The 14,403-nt window shown below is 37.0% G+C and overlaps 1 protein-coding gene across 1 annotated transcript in view; it reads right to left on the bottom strand.

The window, feature by feature from the left end:
• Positions 1-1,650: 1,650 nt before the first annotated feature.
• Positions 1,651-14,403, bottom strand: part of CAPZA1 (capping actin protein of muscle Z-line subunit alpha 1) — a 47,564-nt gene continuing 34,811 nt past the window's right edge. Inside the window, exons 6-10 of the mRNA XM_045546816.1 lie at positions 11,289-11,368; positions 10,557-10,635; positions 5,514-5,585; positions 3,663-3,725; positions 1,651-3,294 (exon numbers count right to left, since the gene is read on the bottom strand). Coding sequence (XP_045402772.1) covers positions 3,154-3,294; positions 3,663-3,725; positions 5,514-5,585; positions 10,557-10,635; positions 11,289-11,368 — 435 coding nt within the window. The 3' untranslated portion in view covers positions 1,651-3,153. The remainder of the gene's footprint in view (positions 3,295-3,662; positions 3,726-5,513; positions 5,586-10,556; positions 10,636-11,288; positions 11,369-14,403) is intronic.

Raw genomic sequence — 14,403 nt, 5'->3', positions numbered from 1 at the left:
TTGCAGTACTTATGTGGTCATTCATGGACATGCACAGAGTGGGGAAAAATTAGACTTGCCCAATGTTCATGTTTCCAGCTAAAGTAGAATACAGCGATGCTCTGCCTCCTTGTTTTATATTATAAACAAGTGCCCCTTTCGGGGTCTATTTAGTGTTGAGATTTTTGTACTTTTTGCTGGTGATTTCACTGCTTAAAATGGCCCTCCAAGTGTAGTGTTTAAGTGCAGTCTAGTGTTCGTAACCATGAGGCTTTACAGAGAAAATTCCTATTAGATAAGCTTCAAGAGTATTCGCTAACTCAGTGTTCCAAGTGACTAACCTCAATAATGAGAATCAACTGTATATCTTTACACATAACAGAATGCTTTTTGATACCTTGGATTTGAAGAGGTGTGAGATTGGTTTCTGCCCTCAAAGGGCTTATACTGACTCTGTATACTTATATATACCCTAACTATTCAAAGGAGAATTTTAAGTTAGCTCAACTTAAACTATAGAACCAACCAGTTTTGTCCTATATTTACCAACTTTCCTTTCTTTGATTTTCCACATAGTAGGTAGCTGAAAAACATGAGAATCTGGTTCACTTGATAGTTCCATATAAAATTGTAAATTTGTAAATTGGCATTCAGATATTTATCAATCTTTTTTGAGTGTGGAGAGACTGTACCAAGGTTTGCCAAATAACTCATGAACCTAGATGGGTCCAGCATCAAAGTTCTAGATTATAAAATAGAGAACAGGCACTGGAACTAGGCAACCAACAGAAGGCCAACCATTGAGGCTCAGATGAGTCAACTCCTATCCCATCTGGCTGGGAAACCTTGGATACCACAGGCTGATTTCAGCAGCATGTGATACAATAGACACAATTCAAGCAAATATTCTGCTGAGGGAGGTTAAGAAGTTAGGGTCTCTGCAGGACTTGGCAAGGAGGGTTGACTTCTACCCAACTATACAAGTAACCAAGGGATTTAGATAGTCATGAGATTAAGAGTTTTAAAAAAAAGTGTGTCTGAACTAAGGAAATAAAGGGATAGTCTGGGGTCAGGATGACAGAGTTAATAAGTTAAAGGCAAGAATGTTTGAATCTATTTGTATCACAAGTAGAATGAGGACAGCTAAATGTCCTTGAACAGGAGTTTGAACTGGCCTTGGATGGTGAAGCACACAAACTCCCTCTGGTTCTCCGTGGTGAACCAGGATAAAAGCCTTTCCCACAAGTCTGTAGCTAAGCCAGCTAAAGAGAGGAAAGCAGCATTTAGAGTTAAGCCAATATGAAATATTACCAAGTTCAAGGTGCAGGGATTCTTTCATTTCTACTTTCTGCCTAGTGACCTTGCTTTCTGAATGATAGGTAGAGAAGATGACTAGATTTTTCTTTTTGACATTAAGAAAACAAAACCTTTGAAACACTGGTAGCCTGTGAGTAAAGAGCAATATGATCCACAGAGACATTGCTTTCCCCTTAAAAAAAAAAAAGCTGTTCTTTGCAAATCTCTGGATGTTCACTGAGTCTATATTAGGTGAAGATAGGAACCAATTTCAGAAACCGTAAACATTCTCAACAAATAAGATCAAATACAGTTGAATATCTTACCTTGGGAACAAAGGCTGAAGAGATGAACCAAAAGGAGAGACTCAGACAATTTTAGAACAAAACAGGTATATTTCTATTAGACTACCTGATACAGAAGATAGTGTGGTATGGATGGATAGTATGAATGACAAATAATACAAATATATTTTATTTGAAATAAACAAAAATGCTTATACAGCTCAATGGATCACTTGGAAACAAACTCTTGCTTGACTGTATTACTGAGCAAAAACAAAGTTTAAGCAGAAACACCCTTCTTTTTTGACATGTATTTGGAGATAGGTAAGAAGACACTACTTGGTTTTTTAAAAAACTGACCTTCCCTTAAGGTCTGGTCATAGAGTGTAAACAATGTAAATGAATCCACCATTACCAGCTGTCATATCATATCTATGTCACCTGTGTATTCTGAGATCACACACATACCTGCCAATATACCTGGGAAGGTTGCTATATCACAGTTACACTTGAGTTCTTGGCAGGCAGGACTGAGGAAGAGTAATTTGGAACAAGTTTTACATCTATTTAGAAGAAATCACTAGTATTCCCTTAAATAACAGGTTACAATAGAAAGATACTGCCTGGAAGTTATCCTTTTCACTTTGGTTCATTTTTAGTTTTTGTTTGTGATTTACATAGTTGTTTGATTCATTTGCTTATAGCACAATCCTGCCACAAAGTATTAAAGCACAAGATACTTATTCCTTCAACATCTGCATTTTTCAAGTTTTATACTCTACTATATCCACAGTATGTTAGTAGTTCTTAAATGTTTAAAAAAAATAAATGGGTAAAACTCTTCTAAAAATGCAGATGTCTATAACTACAATGGTACTAAATGGGAAGAAGACAATGAGGGAAGGGAAGAAAGCAAACATGTTCATGTGCAGGGAATGTGGTTCAAGTCTTTGGATTTAAAAACAAGTTCCCCAGAGAAGCCGGCTATAATGGAATTTCCAGAAAACTTCCTCCCCGCCCCCCAACCCGACATCCAACAAAGGGACCTGAAAAGTCCCAATCCAAACTTTGGAAAACTACAGTTATAAGACGCTAATAAATGATGATCAAAGCAGTTGGAGGGAGAAGGATGAATGTGTCTTCCATTTAGGTATAGTTAATATAGCATAGCCTCTTTAACTGCTGTTGGTGGGTAAGTAAAAACCACTGAAGTACCAGAAGTTCTTTGAAGGATAGGGGTAGAAAAGTACTGAACATATTGCTTTATCTAAATCAATAACAGGGCTTCATGGCTAGGAAAATTTTCTAAACAGTAAAATGACTCCAGGATAGATCTCTGTCTCCAACATTAAATGTAGCAAAATTAACAAAAAAAAATTTACAAGTAGATATAGTGATAACAGAAAATTACAAGGCAGGGAACACAAAAGAATCAAGACAATGCTATAGGTTCAACAGTATTCCATGAGGCTAGAAAACCTATTAACTTTGAAAGCCCTAGCAAAATATCACTCTTGTTTATAAATCACTTATTTATATGACCACACGTTGAATCCTTTTCTTTCCACATACTGAAGAATCCTACATTCAGCCTTTAAGCATTCTGCATTTCTTTGCCAATCTTGTAGCTGAGTATCTTGTTCCAGTCGATTTTGGTGCGGGTAACTGGAAGCTGCCGGCGCAAAGCCTTGAATGTGGTATCTGACATTGTTTGATAGTTTTCACTAATTGCTGTCTGCAATAGATAATTGAAAATGAGTTGCTCGAACAGAAATGGGATTGGTTGTGAATAGCTAAGTAATGCTATAGTCAATGGATATGCCTGAGTCCCCTATGAAGGAGAGATGGGATATATTTCTAGCGAGCTCCTCTCCAATCTCTGAAGTGGGTCAAGAAGCTCACCTTTATTATTTCTAAAATTTGAGCTATGGTCCTTTGCAATCCCGAAACCTGACTGTAAGCAGAATGCCAAGTTGCTGCAAAGTCTCCACACTTAGTAGCACTGAACAGTATATAGATTTACATTAAAGGACACAGGTCTAACAAACTATGTTAATAGCAAAATAAGATGGTAGAACTAGAAAAATTAGTTCCAAATCTTACCTGATATTCATTTTCTGCATTCTCTATAATTTTAATAAACTCCTTGGCAGTTTGGACTTCATTCTAATGGAGGAAGGAAAAGGGGAAAATAAGAATTTTTTAAAATGTATAACCAGTCAATAAAAAGACACTGAAAAGTAAATCCATCTTTAACATTTGTATAACAATTTCTGGTTTACCAAGTGTTCCCATGCACGTTACCTGCTTTGATTCCCACAACAACCCTGTGAAATAGCTATATTGTAATCATCACCTCCATTTTGCAGAAGAGAAAACAGAACTCTCTTAAGTGACTTGACCAAAATTATATAGCTTTTGAATGATAAATATGGGATCTGAATCTAGATCTTCACCAAAAAAACCCATGCTCTTTCCACTTTACCACAATATGCTGAAAAGACATCATCAAGTCTTCAAATCTTGATTCCTTGAAAATATTTCTCATTTAAAATGATATGAACCAATGCCCTCAGATATATCAGTCATATACGTAAGCTCGTATCCTTCTTTATTTGCCACTTACGATGTTAAAGCAGACAATCACATTTTGTATTATTTAATACATGATTCAGGTACAAAATGAATCCCTCTCTTCCTCTCACCATTAAGTATAACAGAATTAAACAGAAGAAGGTAAGATTTAATGACTAGAGCAGCAGTCACAAGACAGACTGTGAAGAAGTCAAAACTATTGTCCATTTTTATAATAGTACTAAGACAAAGTTATTTGCCCATTTCACTCTCACTCTGTAATGCTTGTACAATGCAGTTTCCTGGAGGCTACACGACATGTCATGACTTTATCACTTTGAGGGCTAACGCAATGTATGAGGCAGATATGAGAATCCTGCTGTCTTGTATTAAGCCAGGCATTACGCAATTTGAGAAGACATAAATTAATGCCATTCCTCTAAATTTTTGCTGTTCTTTGGAAAATATAGTTACTCATAAAAATGTTACCTACGTTAACAAGTAATGAGTTTATTTTCATTATTTTGAATTAATATTTTTAACACTTCTCAGTTTTATTTATTTACTTTTTGAGACAAGGTCTCACTGTTGGCCTGGGCTAGAGTACAGTGGCATCATTATAGCTCACTGCAATCTCAACCTACTGGGCTCAAGTGATCTTCCCCCCTTAGCCTCCCAAGTAGTTGGGACTATAGGCATGTGCCACCACACCCAGCTAATTTTCTATTTTTTTGGTAGAAATCGGGTCTCCTATGTTGCCCAGGCTGGTCATGAACTCCTCAAAGGATCCTGCCGCCTAAGTCTCCCAAAGTGCTAAGATTACAGGCATGAGCCACTGTGCCTAGCCTCATTTTTAATTTTTAAGAAAGTGAATTTTGATAGATATAACACACATAACCAAAAGCTCTTTAGGAGTACTCAATAACTTCTAAGACTGTAAAGAAATAATGATACTATGAAAGAAAGAATAAAAAGAAATTTTGTCTCTTCTTTCAAGGTATAGAACATAAAACTTTCTAATTGAATACTCCTAAAGATGTTGTTTCTTTAATGATATAAATGCAATCCTATTAGGATTTAGTTTGGCAAACTTTCCTTGCTTCTGGAATTTATTGATTCTAGTATTTACTGCTGTCCTTGAGCAAATTTTATAATTGGGAGAAAGCGAGAAGTTTCACTAAAGCCATAATCTCTATTTTGAGTCAGACTGTGAACTAATACAGCTGGTTGGGTAGTAAGAGGGACTAATAGAGGCTGCCAAAATCAAAGCATTGAAAGCAAACTGAATTTCTACTGGCAGAATCAGTGCTCAGGCTCAAAATGGATTTTTTTTAAGAAAAACAAGACACAAGTCAGACAGACATTAAATTCCATACTCACCGAAACAGTTAGTGAATCCTGTACATCTTTATGACTAACCAACTGAACATTGCCATCTTCATAATAGTGAACCTGTATGAGACAATGTTTTAGCAAGTTCATGTGAATTTCATATATACACCTATTGCTTAGGATACAAATTTGTGCTAACAGCCACCTTTAAGTTCATAAGCCATCTTTATGAACTCTGAACAAATAATTAATATAACCAATGGTAATTCACAATGGTGGTTACTTTTATTTATTTATTTTTTTGTTAATTCAAATCCACAGAACACTTAATTCCTTCTTTCCTTAGCAAGGAAAACTGATTATTGTAAGTTCAACAAACATACTATGTGCTTATTACATTCCAGGCACGGTACTAAGCATTGTGAACACAAAGATGAGTAAGATCCCACTCCTAACAGTATTAAAATAATTAAAATCATTGAACAGTTTTTCTCTGTGAAAACCAATAAGTTTTAATTGATCCTAATACCTAATACCTGACACATCTCTCCATATATGCTATCATCAATATTGAAAAGTAGATCCAACCAGGTGCAGGAAAAGCTTGATTGAGGGTTAAAGACAAGATTGAAAAATGAATATTTAATTGGTAAATTAGACTACCAAAGTAAGATAAAAGCAGTTCTGAAGATGTAAGGTAAAATGAGATGCTACAATTATGAAAACAATTAGTAAAAAGGAGGAGTACACAAGAGACAGACTAACAAATCAATGACATATAAGGTTTATAGGAAGTTTTGGCAATTTACAAGATAAGTTCAGTCACCCTAACTAACATGGCTACCAACTGGCCATATACAATAAGATGAGGGTATCCTTTTGTTAAGTGCATTTGAACAGGATCTTGAAAATAGGAGTTGTCACCCAAGGGGACCCAGGAGAGAAGGGTATCTAGCAAGGAAATAAAAAAGCATTAAGAGAATGGAGTACAACTGGTTTAGTTTAGAGAAGAGCAAAGAACTCTCTGCATATGAATATGTGTAAGAGACAATGAGGCAGGGGACATTGCTAAGAAGTAGGAGATAGACTGTGAAGAATAAAGTACCTTATAAGCCATGTTAAAAATTTAGACTTTATCCTATTATAGGTGATGGGAACTCAGGAAAAGGGCATGTTTTAGAAAGATTACACTTGCGTTATGAAGGAAATAAAATAAAAAGATCTGAAATTGGGGGCTAGAACAGTAGTTCAGGTAATGCTGTTTCCTTCATCTAGTGCCATGGTCTTAATGTTGGTGTCTTCCCAAAATTCTTATATTGGAACTTAATACCCAATGTGATAGTATTAAGAGGTGGAGACTTTGGGAAGTGATTAGTCATAAAAGGCTCCACCCTCATGAATTGGATCAGCATCCTTCTAAGGGGCTCAAGTGAGCTTCCTTGCTCGTCTTCCACCATCTGAGAACACAGTGCTCACCCATTCCCATCATGAGAGGAAACAGCAAGAAGTCATCATCTATAGGAAACAAGCCTCACCACACACCCAATCTGCTGGTGCCTTGATGTTGGACTTCTTAGCTTCCAGAAGTGTGAGCAATAAATTTCTGTTGTTTATAAATTGCCCAGCCTAAGGTATTTTGTTATAGCAGCCCAATGAACTAAGACATCTTAGTTTTTTGAAAAAAGGGAATGTTGTTAGAGATAAAGAAGAAAGGGGGAAGAAAGGAATAGTAATCTTCACTACTACAGCTATTATTTATTGAGCCTTTACTATGTGTTAAGCACTATGCAAAACACTTCACTTATTATCTCATTTAGTCTTTATCCATGTTCACATATCTACGAGAAGAATTAGGATTTGAATTAGGTCAAATTCTAGATCTAAAACCTTATCCAACATGCACAATACCTTCTAATGCTATGCTTTGTTAAAAAATCAGAAATTCCTCAATCTACGTAGAAATAGTGTGCCACTAGGGGCTTACTCTTTTGGGGTATCATTAGAAGGAGATAATTAACAGCCTAACTTCATTTAGGCAGAAACCACGGTCATATTCACAATAAAAGGACTTCCCTGTGGGCAACATGAACCTACTACATATCCATGTTTAAGGGACAAAAACCGGTATCTTCCCCTTAATGGGGACAAACAGGCGGCTCCATCTAGATGGGCATGAGATTTTAGGTTTTTCATACTCTCTCCAAACCCTGGAATTTCATCTCTTGGCTTTCCAAAACAGGTTAAAGAAGAAAAGAAGGGAAATAATAAATGGCTCGAATACTTACATGCAAAAATCAGAATAGCAAAGATGTGGGTGAAAAAGATTAGGCTAAATGACGATGACATATAAAGGCTAAAATCCCAACAGACAAGGACAAGGATATTCAAAATACAGGTAGGTCACACCTAAACACTAGTTTTGTTTGTTTTTCAACTAAGAAACTAGAAGCCAAGGGGCTCACAAGAACCCTGGGAAGGGGAATGAGTATAAACAGGATGGGGTATATTAAAAAAGAGAGAGAGAAAGAGAGAGAGAGATGGCCAGAGAAGAAACAAGGACTTAATATATTTCTCAGAACCCATCTAAAGAAAGGAGGCATCCAGGGCACATTCATTTTTGTCCAAGAACAAAGACTGTGCAATTGGTATGAACTTCCATTATGTTTCTTAAGAACTAGGACATGAATAGGAATATAGGATAAGGCCAATAAGCCTGTTTATGAACTCCACTGAAACTTCTAAAAATATTAATTTCATTATCTAATACACTAATGATATAATAATTGTTAGAAATTAAGCTTAAACTCTGCCTGTTCCAAAACAAAACCTTTTCTAGGTCTCATCTGCTAATATGAAAATGGTTCATTTAATACACACAGAGTTCAATGTGACCGTCATCACCACAAATCCTCAGCCATTGTTGCCTTCCCAGAACTACCCTTTTGCCTATAGACTAGCCTAAATATCTTAATAACTCTTCCAAATAATTCTCACTCCGATTTTTAAAAGATATATAAATGAAGTAAGCCTTTCCTGAAAGTCTGATCAGACAGTATGTGCTTAGAAAGGTATAAATGAGGTTCTGCACACTGGGCTCTCTCATAAAAGTCCTACCAGAAATTATCACCCTTTGTGATGATAGGTTTGCACTGACAAAGCTAAAATACAAATAACTATTTCTGCCTGTAAATGAAGGAAATTTACTTACATAAATTTATAGTAAGCTGCCAGGTTAACGCTGATGCCCTACAAAAGGATTATAGCTGTGGCACCCAATTCCTGAGCTGCGAACTGGTAGGAGTCCATGGCCTGTTAAGGACCAGGCCACAGAGCTTCCCTCTCCACCTCCCTCATGGAAAAATCGGAACTCGGGGGAGCACACAGCAGGAAGTGAGCGGCAGGAAGCCAATGCCCCATCGCTTGCATCACCGCCTGAGCTTTGGCCCCACCCCCCATGGAAAAATTGTCTTTCATGAAACCGGTCCCTGGTGCCAAAAAGGTTGGGACCACTGGTCTACAGCATTAGGCTTCTAATAGATTCAGTTAACAGAAACAGAATAATATACTGTTTTAGCACACCCCAAGCTAAAGATTTAAGGGAAAGTAGCTTATTTGGGAGCTAATCTCAGAAAGCTCGATCAGGGGACTAAGAAAGTGAGACATGGAAGAGAAGGTGGCCTTACAGGTGCATTAATGAATAGGTTACAGCTGTGGGCATTGGGCCCTGGAAGACTGCTAAGTAGAACATGCTTCAGAGTTGTCTCACTTAAGGAGTGAGGAAGCTGGGATATTTATTTACTAGGTCTTACATAACACTGAGGGCTGCTCTCAGAGCCGTGAACACTGGGGGATGTCTCACCCAGGCTGTCTCACCTGGGGGATGCTACTTGTAGCAGGAAGCTAGAGGTATGTATGAAAAGAGAGGATGCAGACAGCATTTACTATGTAAGCATCTAATTAAGTTGTACCATTACAAAAGATAACTCTTGCTAATTGTTATTAAAGCAAGATTTAACACAATATAACATGGGTACAATTAGATTCTCACTTATCTGTAACTGTTTAATCTGACCTTAAGAGTTAGTCAGGCTTAAAAATTAAATCACCCTGAATTTAGAAAGTCAAACCTCTGCTAAGATAATAGAAGACTTCAATCCAGATAGGCAACGAATGAGTTAAGAGCTACCTTATTCAGCTGCCTGTCTGTCCTGCCACCAGCCTTAGAAATCTACTCTGCTTGGCTATTTATACTCTAACGAGATGACACCTGGCCATTCTCTCTAGATCCTCTGTTTTATTCAGTTTAGTTTAATTTAGTTTTGTTTATTTTAAAACCTTCTGTCAAAAAAACAAAACCCACCAACAAAACCATTCACATAGCTTTTCTTCAGAAGTTTTATACACAAAAACACACACACACACACACACACATATACACATAAATGAGATAATATACATAAAAGACCCTAAATTACAGTAGCTGCTATATAGTAATTTCTTACTACTTATTTTATTCTTTCTTAAAACTGCTGTTTGGTAATTTCTGGAAAGATCTTACATTATTTTTGAAAGAAAAAATAACTATAGTCATGTTGCAGAACACTCTACATGACCATCCTTTTTCAACCCAGAATAGCTCTGTTTAACTATCTTTCCAGGAAAGGGGCTTCTGTTTCTATTCATTGCCTTCGATCCTCCTTTGCATCTACATACAGTTGGTCCTTACTTCTACTACTAGAACAAATATCAACTTGCATGTTTGTTTTAAAGATGTGAATTTTAGCACACTGCCACACTAGAAAAAAAGTTTTCCTCCTTGGAGCCATGGTGTTTTATTACAAAAATAAAATAAAAACTTCGAAAACAAAATGATCCTTTCTAATTTAATGAAAACTTTGTTATTTTTTATTGAATTCTGTACATGAGTTATATGCAACTTGATAAATAATTCTCATGGCTCCCAAGGTGAAGAGACTTATGAGTTACAAATGCTTCATGAGGACCCGGGCCTCAAAACTAGCATGATTTAAATACAACTCATATGGGAGTTAATGTGTTAAACAGCCGTCTATAAACATGTTGGAATCTCACCTGAATCTTAAGCACTCCAACCACCTGGGCTGTAGGTGGTGTAATGGTGAACTTCCACTCTGATCTCCAGCGACCATTCCTATTAAAACACACACACAATCCTGCAGAATTAGCAATAATCACAAGAAAGAGGTGGTTTGTCACTGACACACACACACAATCCTGCAGAATTAGCAATAATCACAAGAAAGAGGTGGTTTGTCACTGAGTCAGAGAAGCTGGTCAGAGGGAAAAGAAAAAGAGTCTTTTCCAGTTTGACAAACTCAAGGCTACGTCTACTTAACTATAAATCTGGATCCCAGTGTCCGTCCATAAGAGTTTTCTAAGTTATTTTGACTTCCATTTTTCCTTTTCTTCTCTTGAAGCAGAAAACTATGCCTATTCTGTTCACAGGAGGCTCTTCCAAAAATGGATGGATAGGCTGCTGAGTTATGCAATTAACTAAATTATTATTAACCCTAACCCAAGTATAACTCGGATTTTCACCTCAGCACTTTACTAATTACTTGTTCTCACTCAATATAAGAGTATTTTTTTTAAAAAAACATGATTATAAAATCTTAGAATTTGAAGGAGTCTAAATGTCTAAACCTCTCATTTTATAGTTGGGGAACTGAATTCTATAAATTAGGTAATTGATTCCAAGCTAGTTAGATTTAAAACCATGTCTCAACTGCTAGTTTCTTTCTAATATAAATTAGATACAAATAGAAGGGAACATCTGTTTCTTACCAGAAGTTTTTAGGTTGAAACTGGTGACTTTCAATACATGCAATAATAGTCTGTTGCCCATCTATAGTTTTAGCATAAACCTATTATTGGAAAAAAACATAGTTAGACTCCAAAAACACATTTAATCTAAATAAACACTGTACAAAAGCAGTGTGCTAAGTCCTGGAGGGAGACAAAGAATTAGAAAGAGATTACGACACAATAGAGTTCATGGGATATGAACATATAGCAGAGCATGTTAGGTTCTAGCAGATATATTAGTACAATGAATACAGAGGGAATTACTGCTCTTGGTTTAGAGTACAAGGGAGGTGCCATTTAAGCTGGGCTTTACAAGACAGATGAGATTCTGATAAGCAGAGGCTGAGAATAAAGATGAGTAAATAGCGCAAGCAGGATGAGGGCTTGTTCAGTGAATGGCAGTTAGTTCTCTCAGGTTAGAGGGTGTGTGATCTAGACCAGTGGGAGACAAAACAGGATGGTAGATTTAGGTCACATAATAGTAGATGTAAGGTAAGAAGTTTAGACTTTAGACTGCAGGCAATGGAGAGATAGTAAAACATGGCCAGAACTAATATTTTGGGAGAATAATCAATATTGGTGCACAGAATAAAATGGAAGAAAAGCTGAAGGTTGGTTAGGAGGCCACAGAATTAATCTAGGCAATAAGCTAGGGTGGTGTCCACAGGAATAGGAAGGAGGGGTTGCATACAGAATGCAGAAGTATGATCAAAAGTTTAGCAATATATTGCAAATGAAGGGGAAAGGAAAGAAGGAACCAAAAGATGACTGGAAAGATGGTGGTATCATTAACAAATTGGAAATCCAGATGGAGATGTCTAGTTAGTAGTTAGAAATACCAACTCTTCCTTGGTATGGGAGAGGTGAATGGAAATGCAATCACCAAGGGAAAGCAAAGCAAAGAAATAGTGATTTATAGCTGTGGTCCACAACCTTCAGGCCAGTACCGGTCAGTGGCCTTTTAGGAAACAGGCCGGGTATCACCGCCTAAGCTTGGCACTACCTTCCCCTTCACCCACAACACCCCACCACCCCCCACCCTTGGTCCATAGAAAAATTGTCTTCCATTAACCAGTCCCTGGTGCCAAAAAGGTTGGGGACCACTGCTATAGTCACAAATATGTTTTTACATGTATTTTCCACATATTCTAATAAATCTAGTGAAACACACTGTTATCTATAGACGATAGAGTTGAAGTTCACAGAGCTTCTTGCCTGAAGTCACTCAGAAAGCAAGTGGTAAAGGCAGAATCCAAACCCACTGTTTTTTTGACACAAACGTCTCTGTTACTTTCCCTACATTAAATGGACTATGAGCTTTCAAGAGAGAGAAATATATCTTTGGGGAATGCCTACATTTACAAAGGCAGGGAAGGAAAAAAATGAGTACAAACAATAATTAGAGGGTGCTGACATAGAAGCCTAAGCAAATCATAATTTCTAGAAGCAGCTGGTTGGCCTTAGTGTGAAATGCCATACAGAAGTCAAGGACTAAGAAAAGGACACTGCCATCAGGTAATTCAGGAACCATTAGTAACCTCAGAGAGCAGTTTCTATCGAATGGCAACCAAAGTGAAAAACCAAAGGGTTCAGAAGTGGATAAAGGAAACGGCACTAACAGGGGAAGAACGCTTGTTGGTTTGGTGGTGGTGTAGAGAGAGAGATGAGGGAAGGGAGAAAGTAGAGAAGGAGAAAGGGCAAGGTAGAAAGAGAAGATAAAGAGAAATGACTTACAGGAATTATGACTGAGGAAAGTTTTTTTCCCCTTAATGACAAGAGAAATAAGACTATTTGTAGGTAAAGAGAAATATATCAGAAGAGAAAATAAAGTCACAAGAAGATGTCTTGAAGTACATGGGATAGTATGAAATCAAGAATAAGAACCCTTTTTCCTCAGATTTAAGTACAATTGAAGAAAGGGAAGATTTCTGACTGAACAAAAGAGATATAAAAGACTTCATGTCAGTCTCAATCCTAACAAAATGTGGGGGATTAGATGTGTGTCTGGGGACAATGAGAAATGTTTGGAACACACTACATAGAAAACATGATAGGAAATAAGAAAATGAAATTATAGACTACTAAGCAGGACAGCTAACGACACAGAACACTTATGTACAGTAGACACCGTCAGAACAATTCCACGACTTTCTGTAGCTCCTTTGATAGCTAAAAGAAATGACAATAACTGACAATAATTGTATATGTTTATGGTGTGTACAACATGATGTTTTGAAATATGTATACATACATTGTAGAATGGCTAAGTAGAGCTTATAACATGCATTACCTCACGTACCTTTTTTGTGGTGAGAATACTTAAAATCTATCACAGTGGTTTTCAATTATACATTGTTAATTAACTAGAATATCAAGGACACAGTAGGGTTACTTGGTGCTGGGGTTTATCGAATTAGGAATGGATAGTAATAAACTTTGAATAGGTAACAAATGGTAAGTTGAAAGTATATTTAGGATTTAATAGTTAATTTCTTTTTTGTTTTGTTTTTGTTTGAGACAGGATCTTGCTCTCTCATTCAGGCTGGAGTGTAGTGGTGCAATCATAGCTCACCGTACCCCAAACTCCTGGGCTCAAATGATCCTCCTACCTCAGCCTCCTGAGTAGCTGGGACTACAGGTGTGTGCCACCATGCCTGGCTAATTTCTAAAAATTTTTTGTTGAGATGAAGTCTTGCTATGTCACCCAGGCTGGTCTCAAACTCCTGGCCTCAAGCACTCCTCCTGCCTTGGCTTACCAAAGGGCTGGGATTACAGGCATGAACCACTATGGCTGGCCTGAACAGTCAATTTCTAAAAGGGAGTGTTGTCATGTCTCCCTTTGCAATACTGGCTTCCAGAAAGGAATTCTGTACTTATCCCCCATAATGGGTTTTCTCCATTATTTTTTTTAAAAAATCAAACATATAATAATGATGACATCTAACATTTATGCAGACCTTACTTTGTGTCAGGCACTATTCCAAACACTTTATATTTTATATACATTATTAATTCACTTAATCCTCACGACAACCCTATGAAGTTAAAAACTATTATGTCTACTCACGACAACCCTATGAAGTTAAAAACTATT

The sequence above is a fragment of the Lemur catta genome, chromosome 3, assembly GCF_020740605.2.
Source record: "Lemur catta isolate mLemCat1 chromosome 3, mLemCat1.pri, whole genome shotgun sequence".
NCBI classification, from domain to species: domain Eukaryota; kingdom Metazoa; phylum Chordata; class Mammalia; order Primates; family Lemuridae; genus Lemur; species Lemur catta.
The sequence above is the reverse complement of the archived record's forward strand: the minus strand, read 5'-3'. Positions and strand labels throughout refer to the sequence as shown.